This window comes from Galdieria sulphuraria, assembly GCF_000341285.1.
Source record: "Galdieria sulphuraria unplaced genomic scaffold scaf_57, whole genome shotgun sequence".
Classification (NCBI taxonomy): Eukaryota; Rhodophyta; class Bangiophyceae; order Galdieriales; family Galdieriaceae; genus Galdieria; species Galdieria sulphuraria.
The window spans coordinates 14,743-33,364 of record NW_005178418.1 but is presented as its reverse complement, the minus strand read 5'-3'; the positions used below and the strand labels follow the sequence as shown (position 1 = coordinate 33,364).

General features: G+C 39.7%; 15 protein-coding genes across 15 annotated transcripts; 8 read left to right on the top strand and 7 right to left on the bottom strand.

Moving 5' to 3' along the window:
* Positions 1-7: 7 nt before the first annotated feature.
* Positions 8-1,254, bottom strand: Gasu_55390 (cysteine desulfuration protein SufE (plastid)). The gene is made up of 2 exons (XM_005703315.1): positions 662-1,254; positions 8-613 (listed from the first exon to the last, which is right to left on the bottom strand). The coding sequence occupies exons 1-2, from the start codon at positions 1,237-1,239 to the stop codon at positions 208-210; spliced, it is 984 nt and encodes a 327-aa protein (XP_005703372.1). The 5' UTR covers positions 1,240-1,254; the 3' UTR covers positions 8-207.
* A 100-nt stretch (positions 1,255-1,354) lies between these two features.
* On the top strand, positions 1,355-2,687 carry Gasu_55380 (sulfite oxidase). The gene is made up of 2 exons (XM_005703314.1): positions 1,355-1,519; positions 1,570-2,687. Exons 1-2 carry the CDS (start codon positions 1,394-1,396, stop codon positions 2,641-2,643), a joined length of 1,200 nt encoding a protein of 399 aa, XP_005703371.1. The 5' UTR covers positions 1,355-1,393; the 3' UTR covers positions 2,644-2,687.
* A 26-nt stretch (positions 2,688-2,713) lies between these two features.
* Positions 2,714-3,234, bottom strand: Gasu_55370 (uncharacterized protein). Its single transcript, XM_005703313.1, has 2 exons — positions 3,074-3,234; positions 2,714-3,021 (listed from the first exon to the last, which is right to left on the bottom strand). Exons 1-2 carry the CDS (start codon positions 3,208-3,210, stop codon positions 2,739-2,741), a joined length of 420 nt encoding a protein of 139 aa, XP_005703370.1. The 5' UTR covers positions 3,211-3,234; the 3' UTR covers positions 2,714-2,738.
* A 10-nt stretch (positions 3,235-3,244) lies between these two features.
* Positions 3,245-3,979, top strand: Gasu_55360 (uncharacterized protein). The gene is made up of 2 exons (XM_005703312.1): positions 3,245-3,417; positions 3,468-3,979. The coding sequence occupies exons 1-2, from the start codon at positions 3,246-3,248 to the stop codon at positions 3,917-3,919; spliced, it is 624 nt and encodes a 207-aa protein (XP_005703369.1). The 5' UTR covers position 3,245; the 3' UTR covers positions 3,920-3,979.
* Positions 3,980-4,054: 75 nt separating this feature from the next.
* Positions 4,055-5,499, top strand: Gasu_55350 (glutamate 5-kinase). Its single transcript, XM_005703311.1, has 2 exons — positions 4,055-4,428; positions 4,477-5,499. Exons 1-2 carry the CDS (start codon positions 4,063-4,065, stop codon positions 5,314-5,316), a joined length of 1,206 nt encoding a protein of 401 aa, XP_005703368.1. The 5' UTR covers positions 4,055-4,062; the 3' UTR covers positions 5,317-5,499.
* A 10-nt stretch (positions 5,500-5,509) lies between these two features.
* Gasu_55340 (uncharacterized protein) lies at positions 5,510-6,964 on the bottom strand. Its single transcript, XM_005703310.1, has 3 exons — positions 6,573-6,964; positions 6,225-6,516; positions 5,510-6,174 (listed from the first exon to the last, which is right to left on the bottom strand). Exons 1-3 carry the CDS (start codon positions 6,940-6,942, stop codon positions 5,538-5,540), a joined length of 1,299 nt encoding a protein of 432 aa, XP_005703367.1. The 5' UTR covers positions 6,943-6,964; the 3' UTR covers positions 5,510-5,537.
* Positions 6,965-7,034: 70 nt separating this feature from the next.
* On the top strand, positions 7,035-8,479 carry Gasu_55330 (ubiquinone biosynthesis monooxygenase Coq6). The gene has a single exon (XM_005703309.1). It carries the CDS (start codon positions 7,048-7,050, stop codon positions 8,389-8,391), a length of 1,344 nt encoding a protein of 447 aa, XP_005703366.1. The 5' UTR covers positions 7,035-7,047; the 3' UTR covers positions 8,392-8,479.
* A 225-nt stretch (positions 8,480-8,704) lies between these two features.
* Positions 8,705-9,869, top strand: Gasu_55320 (uncharacterized protein). The gene has a single exon (XM_005703308.1). It carries the CDS (start codon positions 8,802-8,804, stop codon positions 9,831-9,833), a length of 1,032 nt encoding a protein of 343 aa, XP_005703365.1. The 5' UTR covers positions 8,705-8,801; the 3' UTR covers positions 9,834-9,869.
* Positions 9,870-9,913: 44 nt separating this feature from the next.
* On the bottom strand, positions 9,914-10,934 carry Gasu_55310 (uncharacterized protein). The gene is made up of 3 exons (XM_005703307.1): positions 10,778-10,934; positions 10,511-10,727; positions 9,914-10,459 (listed from the first exon to the last, which is right to left on the bottom strand). The coding sequence occupies exons 1-3, from the start codon at positions 10,895-10,897 to the stop codon at positions 10,269-10,271; spliced, it is 528 nt and encodes a 175-aa protein (XP_005703364.1). The 5' UTR covers positions 10,898-10,934; the 3' UTR covers positions 9,914-10,268.
* Positions 10,935-11,008: 74 nt separating this feature from the next.
* On the bottom strand, positions 11,009-12,204 carry Gasu_55300 (cellular nucleic acid-binding protein). The gene has a single exon (XM_005703306.1). The coding sequence runs from the start codon at positions 12,134-12,136 to the stop codon at positions 11,231-11,233; it is 906 nt and encodes a 301-aa protein (XP_005703363.1). The 5' UTR covers positions 12,137-12,204; the 3' UTR covers positions 11,009-11,230.
* Positions 12,205-12,222: 18 nt separating this feature from the next.
* On the bottom strand, positions 12,223-14,324 carry Gasu_55290 (uncharacterized protein). Its single transcript, XM_005703305.1, has 9 exons — positions 14,075-14,324; positions 13,892-14,025; positions 13,752-13,838; positions 13,608-13,706; positions 13,353-13,555; positions 12,795-13,302; positions 12,567-12,743; positions 12,396-12,518; positions 12,223-12,345 (listed from the first exon to the last, which is right to left on the bottom strand). Exons 1-9 carry the CDS (start codon positions 14,241-14,243, stop codon positions 12,247-12,249), a joined length of 1,599 nt encoding a protein of 532 aa, XP_005703362.1. The 5' UTR covers positions 14,244-14,324; the 3' UTR covers positions 12,223-12,246.
* Positions 14,325-14,364: 40 nt separating this feature from the next.
* Positions 14,365-15,589, top strand: Gasu_55280 (uncharacterized protein). The gene has a single exon (XM_005703304.1). It carries the CDS (start codon positions 14,498-14,500, stop codon positions 15,443-15,445), a length of 948 nt encoding a protein of 315 aa, XP_005703361.1. The 5' UTR covers positions 14,365-14,497; the 3' UTR covers positions 15,446-15,589.
* A 5-nt stretch (positions 15,590-15,594) lies between these two features.
* Positions 15,595-16,849, top strand: Gasu_55270 (myo-inositol-1(or 4)-monophosphatase). The gene is made up of 5 exons (XM_005703303.1): positions 15,595-15,731; positions 15,781-15,986; positions 16,041-16,245; positions 16,298-16,468; positions 16,518-16,849. Exons 1-5 carry the CDS (start codon positions 15,681-15,683, stop codon positions 16,689-16,691), a joined length of 807 nt encoding a protein of 268 aa, XP_005703360.1. The 5' UTR covers positions 15,595-15,680; the 3' UTR covers positions 16,692-16,849.
* Positions 16,850-16,854: 5 nt separating this feature from the next.
* Gasu_55260 (phosphatidylethanolamine-binding family protein) lies at positions 16,855-17,559 on the top strand. Its single transcript, XM_005703302.1, has 3 exons — positions 16,855-17,008; positions 17,056-17,288; positions 17,339-17,559. The coding sequence occupies exons 1-3, from the start codon at positions 16,892-16,894 to the stop codon at positions 17,469-17,471; spliced, it is 483 nt and encodes a 160-aa protein (XP_005703359.1). The 5' UTR covers positions 16,855-16,891; the 3' UTR covers positions 17,472-17,559.
* A 4-nt stretch (positions 17,560-17,563) lies between these two features.
* On the bottom strand, positions 17,564-18,584 carry Gasu_55250 (uncharacterized protein). Its single transcript, XM_005703301.1, has one exon. It carries the CDS (start codon positions 18,493-18,495, stop codon positions 17,629-17,631), a length of 867 nt encoding a protein of 288 aa, XP_005703358.1. The 5' UTR covers positions 18,496-18,584; the 3' UTR covers positions 17,564-17,628.
* Positions 18,585-18,622: the final 38 nt, after the last annotated feature.

Genomic DNA, 18,622 nt, shown 5'->3' with positions numbered 1-18,622 from the left:
GTTACTATCATTTGCATAGATATTCATTGCTACTATGAGTGTAAAGGAATACAGAAACTTTTATCTTTATAGGAAGCCATTCAAATAATCTATATTCATGACTAACAAGTTCCACAGAACATCTCAGGTAATAAGAACCATGTTAATGCTCAAATTATTTTATCCTTCTCATCACAGAGAAAACATATGTTGTCTTCCAAAGTTCTTTTACTCATCTGAAACTTCTGAAGGAGTCTTCGCTTGAATGCGCAACGCATGCAAACCTTCCTTGAGCTCTTGTCCAAGCAAAGTATAAACAAGCTGATGTCTCTTCACAAGTGATAAACCAACAAACGCGTCCGACACGACGTAAACAGAAAAGTGTGTCTCTGAACTTCTAAGCCCTTTCGCACCAACATGCCCTGCGTGCTGGAACGAGTCATCGTGAACTTCCAGTCGGCTAGGCTTCAACTTTTGAAGTTTTTCTACAATAGCAGAATAGATAGGTCCACTTGCTGTTTCAGCTGTTGAAGGTGAAGCCTGTGTTTTTGGAACTCTATCAGAATAGTTACGCCCTTCTCTGGAAACCCCATTAAGCTTTGAAGCTGCCTCCTTGGCCTTGTTCTTCATTGTCCTTTTCAAGTAAAGTCTCAAAACTTCGAGATCACAAAAAACTACTTACTGTAACATGTTTAAAAAACCGTTGTTTCTTCCTGGAGTCAAGCTGACACTCAAACCTGCCACCGTTACAAACTCTGGACTAATTCTTTCGATTTCCTCAACCGTACAACCGTTCAAGCCTTTGATGAGCAGTGCTAATAAACCCTTGGTTAACTGTGCGTCAGAATCTCCCTTGAAAAATATTTTTTCGTTATCACAGTCGCCGACGACGTGAACTGTGGAGAGACAACCGGGAACTTTATTCTCGTTTGTCTTATACTGGAAAGGCAGCGGCTCTAAAGTCTGCGCTAAATAAAGTAGCTGCTGAACTCTTAGTTTGGGGTCCGGAGCTGCCGCAAAGCTTTTAACTAGCCTTGCAAGCTCTGGAGTCAGGCCCAACTTTTTCTCGTCAACTTGGCACCGAATCTGCAAACGAAAAGTACTTTTTGGAAAATGCAATCTTTTCTTGTTATGAAAACAACAGTTTGGTTCTCTTCCTTGTCTCGTATAAGCTAGTCTATAAAAGTTAGCTTCAACGGGGGAAGTTACCCAGAGACAATCCAAATGGCTAATCATTCTATCAAAATGGCCCATTCGCATTGTTTCGCAACCGTTTCGTTCCATCGAAATGTTCTCAAAGTGGAAAGGTGAGTACCCCAACACTAATCTGAAAGTTTTCTGGAAACTTTGCTTTCCCTTGAAACGGTAATTGCGTCGCCCCATTTCAATCGGGTCCATTAGTGACTTCGTGAAAATGAATGGTCACATCTCCTACGAGTACGCTGGTTATCTTAGAACAGAAAAGTATGATAAAGAACCACCCAGAAGAAAGGAACTCATTGTGAATTGTGAGAAACCATTTAACGCAGAGACAAGACCTGTAAGAAGCAAATATCTTACTTGCCTTGTATTATATCTAAAGATTTTTAGGATCTACTCCCTAGAAGCTTCTATGTACCAAACGATCTTTTCTTTGTAAGGAATCATGCACCTGTACCCGTCTTGAGGAGTGAAGAAGAATTCAGGCTTCGTGTGGAAGGTATTGTAGCATATCCACTGCTCCTATCTCTTCAGGATCTCAAGACAAAGTTCCGGAAACACACCGTCACCGCTGTTTTGCAATGTGCAGGAAACAGACGTACTGAAATGAGTCGTATTAAACCTATTCAGGGAGTTCCTTGGCTGCATGGTGCAGCAGGTAACGCAGTTTGGTCTGGAGCGTTACTCAAAGACGTTTTGATGGCAGCTGGTGTATATCCAAATAAAGCTGAACATGTTGAGTTCGAAGGTGCAGATTTGCCTCCTGAAGAAGAAAATCGGAGCGGTTACTTGGCTTCCATTCCACTAAAGAAGGCACTTGATGAAGACCAGGAGGTTCTTCTGGCATACGAAATGAATGGAGAGATTTTGTCTAGAGATCATGGGTATCCTTTGCGAGTCATTGTTCCTGGGTTTGTTGGTGCTCGCAGTGTGAAGTGGCTTAGCCGAATTATCTGTAAGATGGATTCTTCAGAGGGCTTCTTTATGACCAAGGACTATAAGTATCTTCCGTCAAGTATGGACTTTGGGAATGTTGATTGGAGTTCAACTCCTCCTATCATGAATTTGTCTGTTCAGTGTGCGATATGTGATCCGTTACCAGATACAAAATTATCTCAAGGGCCTTATAAAGTTCGAGGATATGCACTAACTGGAAAAGGAGACCATATCATGAGAGTTGAGCTATCTGTGAATGGTTCAAAAGACTGGCAAGAGGCGAAATTGATCAAAGGTGAAAAAATTGCAAATAGAGAAATTCCCAAAAGGATAACTGCCGGATTGAAGGACTGGTCTTGGGTTTTATGGGAACTGGTCGTTGATATAAAGCCACCGATGGTTATTATGGCTCGAGCAATAGATTCGGCCTGTAATACCCAGCCGGAGGTTCCATTATGGAACTTGCGTGGAGTTATGAATAACTCATGGCACAAAGTTAATATTTTGCCATTAACTTCTGCTCTATAACAAAAGCAATATATGTCTTGAAAATTAAAGCTTCATTTGACATTTGTTGGAAGCATCGCAATAGTAGTACAATCAATTTAGGTGTGAAGCTCGGGTCAATAACTTTCATCCAGCAAAACTAACACAAAGATAGTAACAGCCAAAGCCACCGCCAATATGGAAAAGGTCACGGGAAGAACTGAAATGGAATAAAGAATATCTTCCTCAATTTGGAAAACTGAATGATAGTGTCTGACCAAACAATAGAAAGTGATAATAACGCCAAGACAAAATAGCAAAATAGCAGCAGCCTTTCCGCTAGCTGTATATACATATTTGGAAGCAGTTGTTCCAAGGGCCATAGCTCCTAATCCGGAACGGAGCCAAGAGTTGAAGGTTCTGTAAGCCGCTTCAGAAACTGCTTCAAGCAAGGCCAGTCAAATAAACCTACCGCTCACTAGAAAATAAGTTTCTTGCTCTTGCTCCTCTATTTGCTTGACCTCTGTAACGCACTAAAGCTATAATAATGTCACTTATAGTCAAATAGCTTGTATAAGGTATTCGCCAAAAATGAGAAAGCCACTGCATTGCCTAATTCTAGAAACAAATTGGACAAATTCAAAATGGATGCACTTTCGCATGGTCTCTTCCTTCGGGACTTGTCAAAGCTTAACAAGGATCCACATAGTGATGGATTGTTATTTGCAAACAGAGTACCACTAGACAAGATAACTGTTTTTGGTATTGTCGTCAATATAGAAGCAACAAGTCTGGAAGAATTTACTATTCAAATAGGTTAGTCTGGAGCTTCTCTTTGACACTATAGAACCTAACGATAAAGAAAGATGACTCTTCTGGGCTTGCAGACGTATTGATTTCGAAACAACTAGTTGGTTTGCAGCAGTCTGCTGTGGAAAAAGGCGTGTTTGTTGTAGTTTGCGGATTCATTGAGGTTCTGGATTTTAGTTCTCGTTGCACAGTTGTAGCGTTGGATTTAAAGACAGCTAAAGAACCCATCGAAGAGTTACTTGTGGAACTTGAAGCTATACAATATTATAAGAGATATTATTATCCAAAGTTATTCCCTTGTGTAGAGGAACGGCGAGGAGCTGTGGATAGTACAGTTTTGGCGCTTGAAGAAATACTGCACATGATTCGAAAGAATCACGGGATGACTTTCAGTGCTATCGAAAAGACTTTTGTCAACTACTCGAAAGAGCAACTAGTGTATTTCTTATCGAAGCTAATGGATAACTTTTCAATCTACAAGCATGAAGACATCTATTTTCCTCTCTAGAGCTTGTTCTTGTCATTTTTAGAAACAATAGGCCAAGAATTGTTAGTATTCATATCATCACAGTAATACAAATGTAGTTAGCAAGTTCATTTCAATATCCGTTAGCAACGAATTGAATGGGCTGGCTGGAAAAGTTGTAAGCTATGTCGAACTCCCAAGTGAGTTTAAATAGCGCTTCAGTTGTTGACCTTTTGTCAAATAATGGGAAAAGAGAAGTTGTTGTCGTGAAGGTTGGAACTTCCACAATTATGAGAGGAGAGGAAGAAGAGGGAGACATAGCACTGTCCACCTTAGCACTCTTGATAGACACTCTTGTTGCACTGAGACACGCAGGCTTTCATGTGGTTCTTGTAACTTCTGGTGCTGTAGGTTTGGGTTGTAAACGGTTGGAGTTGAAGAGACGTCCGGAATCTCTTTCAGCCAGACAAGCACTAGCAGCAGTTGGACAATCCTCTCTAATGAGAATATATGAGGGGTTGTTTGGTTACGTGAACCAGCACGTTGCACAGGTGGGACAACTGTTGTGTTGGAATAATCGTATCTGAAACTTTGGAAAGGTTTTACTAGCCCGTGGTGATATTGCTAAGAGGCATCAATATTTTAATGCCAAAAGTACCTTTCTTGAACTATTTCGACTGGGCGTCGTTCCTATTGTTAACGAAAATGATACCATAGCCATAGAAGAACTACGCTTTGGAGATAACGACCGATTATCAGCCATGGTTGCAGGACTTTTGGATGCCAAGTGGCTATTCTTACTAACCGATGTTGATCAACTATATTCTGCGGATCCACGTGTTGATTCTTCTGCAGTTCCTATTGATATTGTTAAGGATATTGATTCTTTAGCCATTCATACTGGAAGTGGGACCAAGGGAGGCACGCAATGGGGAACTGGAGGAATGCATTCAAAGATTATCGCTGCTCGTCTTGCTACTTCATCGGGTGTTACTGTTTGTATTATGAATGGTAGAAAGCCTGAGAATATGTTAAATTTTGTTGTTTCAATTGGTCAGAAAGGAATTGGGACTATTTTTCTTCCACAGGAGAAGATTATTCGAGGCGGAAGAAAGCGCTGGATAGCACATGGCTTGAAGCCTTCTGGCACTATATATATAGATGAAGGAGCTGAAAAAGCAATACAGAACAAAAAGTCTTTGTTTGCTGCCGGAATTCGACGTGTTGAGGGCTATTTCGATTCGGATAGTGCAGTTCGTATATGCAACTTAAGTGGCCAAGAAGTGGCTCGAGGTCTTGTAAACTACTCGAGTGATGAAATTGACAAATTGAAAGGACTTCATAGTGAAATGCAGACAGAATATTTGGGATATGATGGCCCTGCAGAAATTGTCCATCGTCAAAATCTCGTAGATAAACCGTCTGGTTGCAATGAGTGATGAATGAATCGTTTAAGATATTTCAGTTGTATTATAGATTGTGATATTTGGAATGGTAAAGCCATTTAAGAATATTCTTTTCTATGAATTGTGAAAACCTTAGTTGTATGATAAGGTTTGTCTAAAGTCATTCTCTCTCCTAAATGGGAAAAAATCTTTCCGTAGCCAACTAAACTTGTACTCTTAAGCTCCTTATCCAAATGAGATGTTTAATATAAGTCTTAAGCAAATTCAAAGTCTCCAGGAGCAAATGCTTTCGCGAGGTCCGCATAGGTTACCAACCATTGTCTTGTGATAGCTTCCTTCTCTAATTGAAGCATTTCATCCACTAGAGAACCCTTGATATGATGGAACGTTACAGGGAGAGCCTCTGGTCTTCCTTGTCGATTGCCTGTTAAAGATGCATACTCTTCAAAGTATTTGCTCGGCGTTTCGTGATAAAAGAAGGGCTGTAATTCTGTTAAGAGAACTTGAAAAGAGAGCAAACAAAGACCAACTCGAGCATCTCCTTCTTTACAAACATCCCAACGTTCTATACACCATGGAATATGAGGGATTATCTTTTCCATTGCAGCTTTTGAAAGAACGATTCCAGAACCTCCGTGAGCAAATGATGGGTTAGGTTTGCCTTCCTCATCAAAGAATTCTCCATATTTATCGCAGTCACTTACTGTGAAAGGATTTCCCAAATAAAAAGGTTGTTCTTCAGCCAAAAGACGAAAATGATCCATCTGCAAAGTGAGTGCGAGATTATCCAAAAAAACAAATGTGTCATCGTCCAACATGATATACCATTTCTTATTCGGAAAATGTTTATATAGTGCTAGAAAACCTGGAAGATTCTTCTTACTATCCAGCCTAGTTGGAAACTGTTAGATATAGTAAAACGCTTGTTTCAACCAGCTTACACAAATCCTTCCGTCATCTCTCCAAAGAAGGCAGGTTGCTTTTCAACTTCTTTTTCTGCTGTCTCTAGTTGTTCCAACCCCAGTAGCTTACTAAAGTTTCTAGGCAGCAACTCGTACATTTCTTTCAAGCCAACAGAGTTCATTTCATCTTCCTTTACATCAGATATCAACAATAAGTTTGGAATTCTTTTCCACCAGGTTTCATTGTGTTTTGGTATCCTTTCTTTTGATACTGCTTTGCCTGTTTTCACAGCAATTGCAACTTCATGTGCTATATCATCCCAAGGACGCCCTTGTTCAAACATTTAGAAAAGTGTTGTCTCGTACAGCTAAAGGAATATAAGATACCTTGATATACGGGACTGGAGTCAAATAGTAAAGAGTTTTTCCAATTATCCTTTGTCCTTGCCGATGTCTTTGTTGGTAGCTGCTCTTCCAGTTGACTCTCCTCTTCCCACACTGTTGAACTCCAAGTAGCTTGTTCCGTTACAGCAGAAGCTTCTTTATTCTGAGAATCACTCTTGAATTTGATTTTATGGGAGCCAAATAAGAATCCAATGCAGAAAAGAACAGTACACAAGGCAATAAAGAAGACAACATAAGGGACTCTCTTTGACGAGACACCTGGTTTGGATGCTTCATTTTCTATCAACTTTTCTTTTAATGTGCTTGATGTGGCACTTGTAGAAGTTCTCCTAGAGCGCAACGTATGAAACATTATTCTAGTGACGACTCAGTGTACTGATGAAGACGTGAACGAAAACAGCAAAAAATGCTTCAGAGAAAAAAGAAGGAATCTAATGACAAAAGATAGTTTGCCCAAATGACTTTCTTGTCAAGACGAGCCATTCAGCTTTGGCAACAGAGGAAGTTATGTTCAGCTGTCGGGAGCAAAAACTATGACATTATTATTGTTGGAGGTGGACTCGTAGGCGCTGCACTATGTGCTGGTGTTTGTCAGTCACAGTCACCTTGTAAGGTTGCCCTAGTAGAACCTCACTTGCAAACGTTTCTTTCAAACGGTTCTGAACAGAAAGAGAGATCGTTCCCTTTGAGGACCTCGACTATCAACCCTGCTTCCCAGCGATGGCTCAAGAAGCTGAAGATATGGGAATTATTGGACTCAAAGGAGGTTGCCTCGTTTGCGAGGATGAAGGTGTGGGATTCGCGAAGTGGTTCATCAATAGTGTTTCATTCTTCAGAAGTTGGCATGGAATCTCTAGGATCCGTTGTTGCTAATGAAGACTTATTGAAGGCTTGCTACAGAAGAATTCAAAGACAAACAGTGTCGACTCAGGACAAGATAGATTTTTTTGATTCACAAGTAGATACTATTCAGTGGTCCTCGTCTCATAGTGGTCTTACTGAGTGGCCTGTTCTTACTTTGAAAGACGGAAATGAACTGCACGGTCGTGTTGTTGTTGCTGCAGATGGTTCCAACTCTCCTACCAGGAAGTCTGCAAACATACCACGGTATTCGCATTATTATCAACAACGAGCTGTCGTTGTTTCTGTACGTACAGAAAAACTACATCGGACGGCATGGCAAAGATTTTTGTCTACTGGCCCTATTGCATTACTACCTATGGCAGGTTTTAATATTTCCAACGTTGTTTGGTCAACAACAGAAGTTGAGGCCAGTATTCTGTCCTTGGCAACAAAAGAAGAGTTAGTCGAAGAGCTGAACAATGCGTTTTTGGGTACAACCAATGCTATTAGTCTTAAAGTTCCCAACTCGGAAGAATATCCACCAGCCATTTCTGAAATATTGAGTGGTCCAGCAAGCTTTCCTCTAACTCTGGGACATGCTACTGAATATGTAAAAGAACGTTTAGTTCTTATTGGTGACGCAGCACACTCAGTTCATCCTCTTGCTGGTCAGGGGGTTAACCTTGGATTTGCAGATGCTCGTTGTCTTCTTGAGATTTTCGAGAATGCATGGATGACTGGAAGAGATCTTGGTGAATTATCGCTTCTTCTGCAGTATCAGAGGAAGAGACTGCCAAAGAATTTACTGATGCTATCATCTTTACATAGTTTGGAGTCTATTTTTTCGTTCAACTCTGGTTCAGTTTCGTTTATCCGTGGTCTAGGAATGAGTTTACTGGGGGGTTTTCTTCCAGCTAAGAAAGCTATTATTGAGTTTGCTAGTGGGAACAGTGACTGAGGAAGTGAACTAGATGATGAAAAATCTGGTTTTTGAAAATTTTTCTTTTTTCCTTTATGTTATTTGAGCATCGAGTGCTGTTAAGTTGTCCTGAGGTACCGGTCAATGAATAACTGACTGCGTTTAAGTGCATATTTGGAATCTTTAGATATCAAGACGGTAGCTGTAAACAGCCATCAGAATATATGTATCTCCAGGATTTCAACTCAAACTTTTGGACTCTGCAACTTCCTTTTAAAGAGCTCTTTTTGATTGCGTGACATTGTGAACTTAAATGGACTAAAGCAGTTGAATGTATTTGTCCATCCTCAAATGGGCTGAAAGAAAAATGCAAGGCTAGGCGCGCTTATGATTCTGTTATTTGTCGACAGAGACTCGATTTTTTTAGATAGTTTCTCATTCCTTGTCAAATGCGGAAGCAAACTCGAAGCTATAAGTCAAGTTTGTTCATAGCAGTAGGAATTTTCCTTATATGGCTCTCTTGCCCACTTTCTAAACAGAATATTATGAAAGAAAAGTACTTTTCACCAATCCTTGGAAACTTTTCAAAAAATCTGGCTGAGTACTTCCAGCGCTGCAATGCATTGTACATGGCTTCTTCTAATGAGGAGATTGTTGCGTTTTCAAACTGTCGTAAGCATACAACTTTTCTTCGCATTGGCACACAAAAAGGAGACATTGCACTGGTAAAATTGAATATCACAGACGACTTGATGGTTCTAGCAAATACTGATGGCCCCCCTATGCATATTTTGGACAATGAATGGATAGAGACAGAAAGAAAAGTTTGTCGAAATAACTATTTACTAGGACTTACTTGGATTCTACCCGTAGATCCTTTTTATTTCAACGGAAATGTTGCACATCTTCATATTTTTGGAGCATTGCGTATCTGGAGTACTCTGGAACAACTCAAGTCTAAAAACTTATCTGTAAAGAGGATCTTGTTCGTACGACGATCATCAAAAAAGAAATGTTGCCCCAATAGAAACCAGATTCTACAAACTTTAGATAGACTTCGGACTATCTTTTCTCTGGAGATCATCTTGCATGAAGATACAGTTTGTTTGCGGGAATTTCTATTGATTCCTCCAGGTCCTGGTTCTCACAACATTCAATGGGGAGCTAGTCTTAACACGACCTTGGAGAAAAATACGGAAGAGTCGTTGTTGCTTCAGCGTTACTCTGAATATTTGAAAAAAGTTCTATTGAAGAATTATGACTTTAGTCTTGAAAATACCAAAAGAAGGCAACCCCATGTTCTATTTGTGAGGAGGACTGGAAGGAGACAACTTTTAAATGTAGAACAGTTGGTTTCTTGGAGTCAGTCAAAGAAGGTGACGGCTTCCATTGTCGATTTCTCAAAAGGAACTTGGTTGGATCACGCGAAAGTGGTCTTTCATTCCAATATATTTTTCTCAAGTCATGGTGCAGATCTGTAAGTCGAGTATTTTCTTCGTTAATAGAATTTTAACCTCATTTTTATCCAAAACACTTCAAATTTAGTACAAATATGCTGCTTCTGCCATCACAAAGTGTCGTCATAGAGGTCTTTCCCTACAAGATGGCAATGAACAACGGTTTCTATATAATGGCCACATATCTGGGAATGAAATATTTAAGATATCAAGAACAAGATTTTCGGAATGCTGTGCCATATCAGGGAGCCGAATGTACACAAATCTTTTCAAACTGGACATCCATCGCTAATATACCAGGACCCTCCAAGACTAGAGGCAAACTTTTGGACAAATGTACAAATTATATGAATACAAATTTGAGCAGAAAAGCGTTTGAAACTTTACTAGAAAGCGCAATATTTTTTCTGCATTCATAGAATGATCATACCGTTTTGAACAGCTCCGTATAAAGTAAAACTATGAATGAGCTAGACTATCCTTTGTCTCATCGGAAACCTCTATATCGGATATTCTAGTGTTCACGAATGGATAATGACGTCTGTGATTCAAATTGTTTCTCTGATATTCCCGAACACCAAAGTAGACGAAAAGAGGAGGTAAAAGCACTCCGATAATGAGAATCAAATAACTCCAGAAGGAAAATTTGCCTATAGAATGGTGTTAAACAATATAAAATATTGACAATATCGTTGCCTTACTTGTGGCTGACTCTACAGGTTCCGACTGATCACTTTGAACTGAAGTATTATCATCTCCCTTGTCAGGCTCTTCCTGTGTGGTCTCCAAACTGGAATTGTCGGTTGGATTAGGAGTTTCTTTTACTGGAGATAAAGAAGGCATAGTATTATTCAGTACAGGTGCTGGTATATCTGTTTGATTTACAGGAAAACCTTCGTTGGTCATATTTTCCAGTCTCTAGTCTTAAATTCAATGGACACCGTCAAGAGGTATTCAAATAAACTCACCCGCTTATCTACCGACCCGAATTTGTATTCCTCAGAAATATTTGACGACACAGGTAAAAGCAACGTTGAAAATAAACAGTAAATGATAGAAAGCGTAATGAAAAACTTGTTTGGCTTCATTGCGCTTTCTAATGGAAGTGGCGCGCAGTTGATAGAATCGTAAAGAATGCAACCAGGGATGCGCGCCTTTGATCAAATCTGCTTCAGGCTTTCTCTCATTTGACAGTATTATTCGTCCATATTTATTTTATTCGTGTTGTTGAAAAAAAATCTCAAATGATAAAACAAAAACAAATGGAATTACGCTCATTATAAGCTCCACTTCATCACTCCCTAATCAGCTCAACTTGTTGTCTATTTCGTAAAAGAGACCAATGTATCTAGAGTCATAGAGGAAAATATATACCGCAAAACGAAGGAAAAAACCCCAACTGTCCACAAAGAAATTTATCTTCAACTATGTATATTGCTCAATCGTCTTTGTTTGGCCAGTTTATTACTTTCACGATGAATTGACTCAAAAGAAGAAGGTGTAGACATCCTTCTAATAAAATGTCGTTCCTTTAATGCTCTTTCAACTTGTTCTGTGAAGACAATTGCGTCTTCTTTCATGTCATATGGCCTCTTCTTCCTATTAGGCCTAGAATATGTTCTTACAAGTCTATTAGATATAGACAAATATTCGTCGGCTCTAGGTCTGCGACATGAACCACCACTATGCCCGCTTTGACCACAGTTGTAACAGCTGATACTTTTGCAAAATTTCATCTTTTCAAAGCTGCAATCGAGGTGACCTGTCTTTCCACAAATATAGCACTTTAACTTCTTCACATTTTTAAGGTCTTCATATTTAGGATAAGCATGCTTTTCTTCGCGTCTCCAATCCCTTCGAGGAAGCGTACAGTTCTTTCGTTTATGTCCAGGTCGCAAACAGTTGTGACATAATTCCTCCGAACAGTTTCTTGCTAAATGACCTTCTCCACCGCAAAGAAAGCATCTTCTTCCAACTACTTCTTCCGGACAAAAAACGGAAAAGTGTCCTGCCAAACCGCAGTTGGAACATACTACGTTGGACTCACTAAAATACCGCGCTTGCGATTCGGCGTGTAAGGAAGCTTGTTCTTCGGAAAAAAACGTGGAAGCTTCATCTTTGCTTTCTTTTTCTTCTAAAGTAACTGTAGTGGGGCCTGAATTGGGACCTGATTCTGGCAAGGCCTTGCTGGACTTGTGTCGTTTTTGGCTTCTCTTTCGGGGCGAATCTGCTTTTGTAGTTTCCGAATGGGTAACTAAATGCGATAGTTCTTCATCGGGGGACCCTGGAGGTAAAAGCAAGTCAACCGAAGAGAATAAGGGAGACATGAAAGTCCTCTCAACAACCGATAAGACTATTTCGTTGAAGACACCAATTTGGTCAATTTCCTATAGGAGGACTTTTTGGTTCCGATGATAATAGAGCAGTTTTTATTTCATCAAACTTGTTTGGCTACCGTTCCAAAACCATGCGGAATAATATAAACAGGATCATTTGACAGTGTAGATGTTTTCCGTATCTGAGAACCTGATATTGCCTGAAAAGGAGGTGAATAATTCTATCTTGCTAAAAGAAGGAACAACTCACAGGTTTACCAACAGAGGAGAAAGACTGAGCCTTCGCGAGTGCTTCTTCTGATCGTTCTTGTACTTTTCCGGAAGTCGCTTCATTTTCTATATGGCTGACTGAAGCTGTCGAAGATTCTTCCTCCTTCAAGACAAAAATTATTTTCAAAAAGTACAACGTAGAAAACCCTACCTCATCGTTCTTCGCAGACGACAACACAACTTCCTGTTTACTAGTTGTGTTTCCGGTCTTCTTCTGAGCGACTAGTGGAATTTCAGGATGACGTATATCGAAATCGGCTACTAAAGATGGAGCTATTGCTAAGAGAGTTTCTCGCGGCTCCCATGAACTGTCTTCGATGTCGTAATTCTAACATAGAGTGTTACCAAAAGATAACTTCTCTGGAATATTCTTAAATACCTTCCACTTGACCAAGTATTCAATAGTCCTGGTTTCTCCACGAAACCTTCTCGAAATAAGCCTCTCAACAGTCAGTTCATCATCTTCAAAACAAGCATCATTTTGTATTTCTATTGAGATGTCATCCTTAGTATCATTATGAAATAAGCTTTTGCCAATTTCTGAAACACTAGGAGACACCGGAGGTTTTAGCTGCAAAGTGAAGAACACTGCAGAAGGCCTTCCACGAGATGTTGAACGAGCAATCAAAGAAGAAGAAACTTGCAAAGGTTTTTTTCTCTTTAAAGAGTAAAGCGAGTTCTCAGGGGAACTATAACTAGGCGAAGCAATGTTTCTTTCTTGTCTTTCATTCATGAGTTTCTGATTATTCAATATTCTTTCTGGAGGCTCTCTATAGGGAACTTTCTGTCTCGCATAGCTATCGAATGGTGCCACTCTACTTGAACGAATGTCAATTTGTTCATCCACTCCCATTGAGGAACCATCAAAGTGAATATAGTACTTTGAACTACGTCGAAAACATACGTAAAACTGCATTGACAAACTCAATGACCTTACCCTTGAACTTGGACAACTGTTGCTGAGTGCCATTGATTGTCGGAGCCAAGTGCATCAACTCTGTCTCCCGCATGAAGAATGATGTCCGTATCCGTCCGATTCGATTCCGGTTCTAGTCCCTCCTCAATGACATGAAGGAACTTCCTTGCTGCACGTCCCAATCTACTGTCTGCATCGTAATATACTAAAGTCTGTCTAAACAACTAACCAGGAAAAGTTTCCAAGCTGTTTCAGTCTAGAGCAACTCACACACACCTGTCTAAGGTCCTTAATAAACATATCGTGCCTAAGACGATATTTGCCTTGATGAAGGTTTTCCCGAAGTGTTGTAAGGTCAATAGGACGTTTTTGAACCTATCAAGAGTCCAGCGACAATTTCTCTATACTTCAACTACTCACCTGTCGTTCTTGTGAAGGCGCCTTAAAAAGTTCAGAGTCTGGGTCGTCCAAGATGTTTCTCAGAATACAAAATAGCCTATTAAGCGACTAATTATAGCTTAGAATATATCAAAAGGCAAAGGGAACTCTCTCTCTCAAACCTCTTCTTCTTTTGCAGCAGCTCTTTGAAAAAAGTCGGAGGGTAGCTTGCCATGTTTAGAAGCAGAACAAGCGGGACAAGCAATACCAAGTCTATGGTTATGTTTATATCTAGGAGTATCCTCTACTGTATTTTCTAACAGGACAAACTTGAGTTTACCAAATACTACAATATTACGACTCACCATCTTGGCGCGAGCCTGTAACACTACTGTTTTCTCGGGAGCTTGAGTCTTGGTTTCCTTGGTTATTTCTGTCAAAAGGAGAAACGTTTTCGAACCCTTTTGAAAACGACAATGAGTTATCTTGCATATACTTTGGCATCTTCACCGAAACTCGGATATTCGAATTCATATCAACCACTACCAATGACAATTCAACAAATTATAATGGAATCGACTATGATGTGCTTTCTTCAACAATGCTAATTTCCAAACATAAAACCGAAATTATGAAATAGAGCCTAAACTATTGAAAATTCTTTGTAGAAGTAGTGCATTTCATATTTTATAATCTGAGTTCAGACATTTGTTATTAATCATCGCCTATCATTTCCCATTCTAGAAAAGATTGATTAGAGACTGCGTCGGCGTGGTTTGGGAAGGATCATGGCTGAAACATTGGTTTATCGCGGTGCTTTAAAGGGTCATGGAAACTGGGTTACTTCTATTTGTACGCCTTTAGATAATAGTGACTTTATAGTTTCATGTTCCAGAGATCGGAAAATCATGATTTGGCAGATCACGAGAGAAGAAGGTGCCTTTGGTGTTCCACGCAAATCTTTGACGGGGCATTCCCACTTTATATCAGACATTGTGCTTTCTAGTGACGGACAGTTTGCTCTTTCATCTTCGTGGGATCATACTTTACGTCTATGGGACTTGACACAAGGAGTGAGCACTAGGCGTTTTGTGGATCACACAAAGGATGTTTTGTCGGTTGCATTCTCAGCAGATAATCGACAAATAGTTTCGGGCTCAAGAGACAGAACTATTAAACTTTGGAATACAATTGGAGAGTGTAAGTATACACTGACGGAAGATGGTCACTCTGACTGGGTTTCTTGTGTGCGCTTTTCTCCTTCAACTGCCACTCCTTTGATTGTTTCTTGCGGTTGGGATAAAATGGTAAAAGTTTGGAATTTATCCAACTGCAAAATTCGCAGTAATTTGGCTTCACATACGGGATATTTGAATACCGTTTCCGTGTCTCCGGACGGTTCTCTCTGTGCTTCCGGAGGAAAGGATGGAGTTGCCATGTTGTGGGAACTACAGGAAGGAAAGCATTTATATTCTCTTAATGCTAATGATATCATCAACGCTTTGTGCTTCTCACCTGTGAGATATTGGCTCTGTGCTGCTACAAACACGGCCATCAAAATCTGGGATTTGGAAAAGAAGAATATTGTTGCAGAACTATTATATGAGGAAGAAGTCTCCAAGAAGGCTCAAGTGCCTGCATGTACTTGTCTAGCGTGGAGTGCTGATGGTTCCACGTTGTATGCGGGTTATACAGATAATTCTATTCGTGTTTGGACTGTGTCTTTGAGCTATTAAAACAAGTAGAATAATGTTCGAGGTAGGGAAGGGGGAGAAGAATCATCGTGCTTATCAGATGATTGCTTCTTCTATCGGAACCTTGATGAAACTCAATAAAGAGAGAGAGAGAGACGTAAATAAGTAGCTAAGATGGACCACGTGTCAAGATTCCATTGATTGGATTTCAAAATTAGAAATAGTTTTCAAGAAAGAAGCATCGTTTTGGTCTTTGGCTGTCTGTAGTTTGACCAAAATGGACAACTTGAAACAGCGTTTATGTTTTGCTTTACCCCTCATAAGACAGGTTATTGCATAACACTTGTTTTTATGGTCAACTGTAACATTTCAAATAGGCAGGGACCATTCTCCGGGGCGCCTTTTCGTTACGAAAGGAAGGTGTCATATATAGAAAAAAAACTGAGACAGACCCGGTAACCAATACTGATATCGAACTAGAAACATTTTTAAGAAAAGAAATTCTTTCCAAGTTCCCGAATGAGGCCTTCATTGGGGAGGAGTCAGCGAGTAACTTGGAAAGGTTCGATCAAGATTCTTGTTGGTAAGAACATAATATTTGAAACAAGTAATATTTTATGGTGATAGTAAATAATAGGATATTGGATCCTATTGATGGAACAGCAAACTTTGTGCACGGAATCCCAAACGTTGCCATTTCACTAGCATACTCCGAGAGAGGACAGGTTGTCTTGGGTATTGTCTATAATCCTCTCGAAGAGGAACTGTTTACAGCTATACGTGGTGGAGGAGCGTTTCTTGAGGATACTCCTATTAGAGTCTCAGATATAGATAACTGGAATGTTTGTATCGTTTCAGAGTTGTTCACAAGAAGAAATTGATGAAAGAATCTAGGAAGCCATTGTTTGCACAGAATTTGGAAGTGATAGGAGCTCTGTGAAGTGCAGTATGATTGTAGAAAATTTGAAGAATATTTTGGACGACAAAATTCAGGGTATTAGGGCAACAGGTTCAGCAGCCCTCGATCTCTGTTATGTGGCAGCAGGTAGATTTGATGTGTACTACGTATGTAGGTTTGCCCTTTTATTGGCTTTGTCCAACTTTGTCGTTGTAGGAATATGGTCCCCATATTTGGGATATTGCTGCAGGTTCACTTATTGTAGAAGAGGCTGGTGGAACAGTACTTCACCCAACTGGTTCTAATTTAGACCTTCGAAGTAGAGGAATACTTGCAACTAATCAAAGGTTTTGTAAAAAGTTAAAGTTTCCTCCATTTTGGCACTTTTAGTAAATGCCATTCTTTTTCTTATGGTTTTAGAAGCAATTTCATCTCGGAGAAATTGTGAGTTGTTTATAAGTTTCTCCAAAGTCTGTCTTTTCTCCAAACAAACTTTGAAGCCCTTTTGTTGCAACCGTTACAAGCGAAGCCTTGGCCTGTGTAAGAACCAAAAGACACTACATAGGTTTTGTCGTAGAAATTATTTCAATATGACTTCTTCGTTCACTATCTGGTCTCCAGCCTTTGGAAGTAACCAGAAGATGCCAAAGAAATATACTGCAGATGGTGAAAACATCTCCCCGCCATTGGAGTGGTCTGGAATTCCAGTACGTAAAAGTATGAGAAGCTTTCATTTTCTTATTGTATATCACAGGCTGGAACCAAAAGTCTTGTCTTGATCAATGACGATCCAGATGCACCAGATCCAAAGGCTCCTAAATTCACTTATGTACACTGGATAGTATATAATATTTCTCCAAATTGTAAAAAGCTCGAAGAAGGTTCAAAACCTGGCTCTGCTTCTTGGCCACAAGGAGCAAAAGAAGCCTTGAATGACTTCAAAAGAACTTCATACGGAGGTCCAGCTCCTCCAGTCGGAGTTCATAGGTAAGTTTTCTTGCTAGAAAAGAATTGTACGTGTTTCTTAGCGTTTCTAGATATTTCTTCAAGTTATATGCATTGGATAAGAGTCTAGATGCTAATGAGCAGTTAGATAAAAGAAAGATAGAAGCTATGATGACGGGCCATACTTTAGGACAGACTCAAGTTGTTGGTTTGTATGGTCGTTAATGTGCTGTGTAATTGTTTGCATTTGCGTGTTTTGTTTTACTCTTTGTGAGAAAGTAAATCAATGATGGAATCTCAGAGGAAAACAATCGAATCGTAAAGTTGAAATATCTTAACATGCATTTTATCAATGGAAAACACAAACTTACTTGAAATTACTTCAACTCTGTTCTTTCGATTTTCGAAAAGTTGCCAGGTCTCTTGTCAGTCGTTCTGTTAAAGATATTGCATTGTTCAATTTTTCATAGGCATTGCAAGGACTGTTTTCTTTATCTACGTGGATGTTGTAGTCGTTGGATTCAAGAGGTTCCAAGACTTTGTCTTGCTGTCCTATCCTAGAATGACCAACAGGAGAAGCTTTCAAGTTATGCGCATGATTGAACTGATTATACGGCTCGTCTCTTTGCATCAATAGGACCTCTAGCAAGTCACATATTGCTTCTACTTGGTTATAAACTGTTTCCTCAAGATTCAGTCCGGCAGGCGGTTTGCCTTGAATGATTCGAAAAAATTGCAGCAACTTCTCTGTTCTCGTTCTTACTAAACTTTTTATGGAGCTTATATCACTTTGCCTTTGTTGGTCATCGGAAATTTTGATAGCGCCATGAAATTTGTTAAGTAAGTTGCACACTAAAGAAATGACATATCTATAGATAGAAATAGACTTTTGAGAAACCTCGTCTCTCAATATCTTTGTTGAATCGCTGGTTAGCTGTGCTGCACTCCGAACAAGAGTCAAGTTAGAAGAGACAGTTAGAGCTCTGTGAATTTTTCTTCTTTGCGCTACTATGAAGGCTACTATAATAACTCCACCAAATACAAACAGCTTCGAACGGTTTCTTGTCCAATGCTTTGATGAAAACTGCTCCTTCACGTATCTTAACAAGGAAACTCTGAAAGGAGAGAAGGCAAGAATTCGCAAAGGTATTCGCATCATAGAAATTTTAGACTTATCTATTTTTCCTAAGATCATTTGTAGTGGACTCGAGGTAGTAAAATAAGAAGAAAACTCTTCTTCGCCTTGCATAGAATATATTGAAGAGCCCAGGAAACGGTCTCGAGTTTTGAAAATTCAAATGGCAATCGCTGGGCCTCGAGAATTTTTCTCAACCCAAATGTTTCAAGGGCTGGCTTCTAATAGAAACAAAGATTTT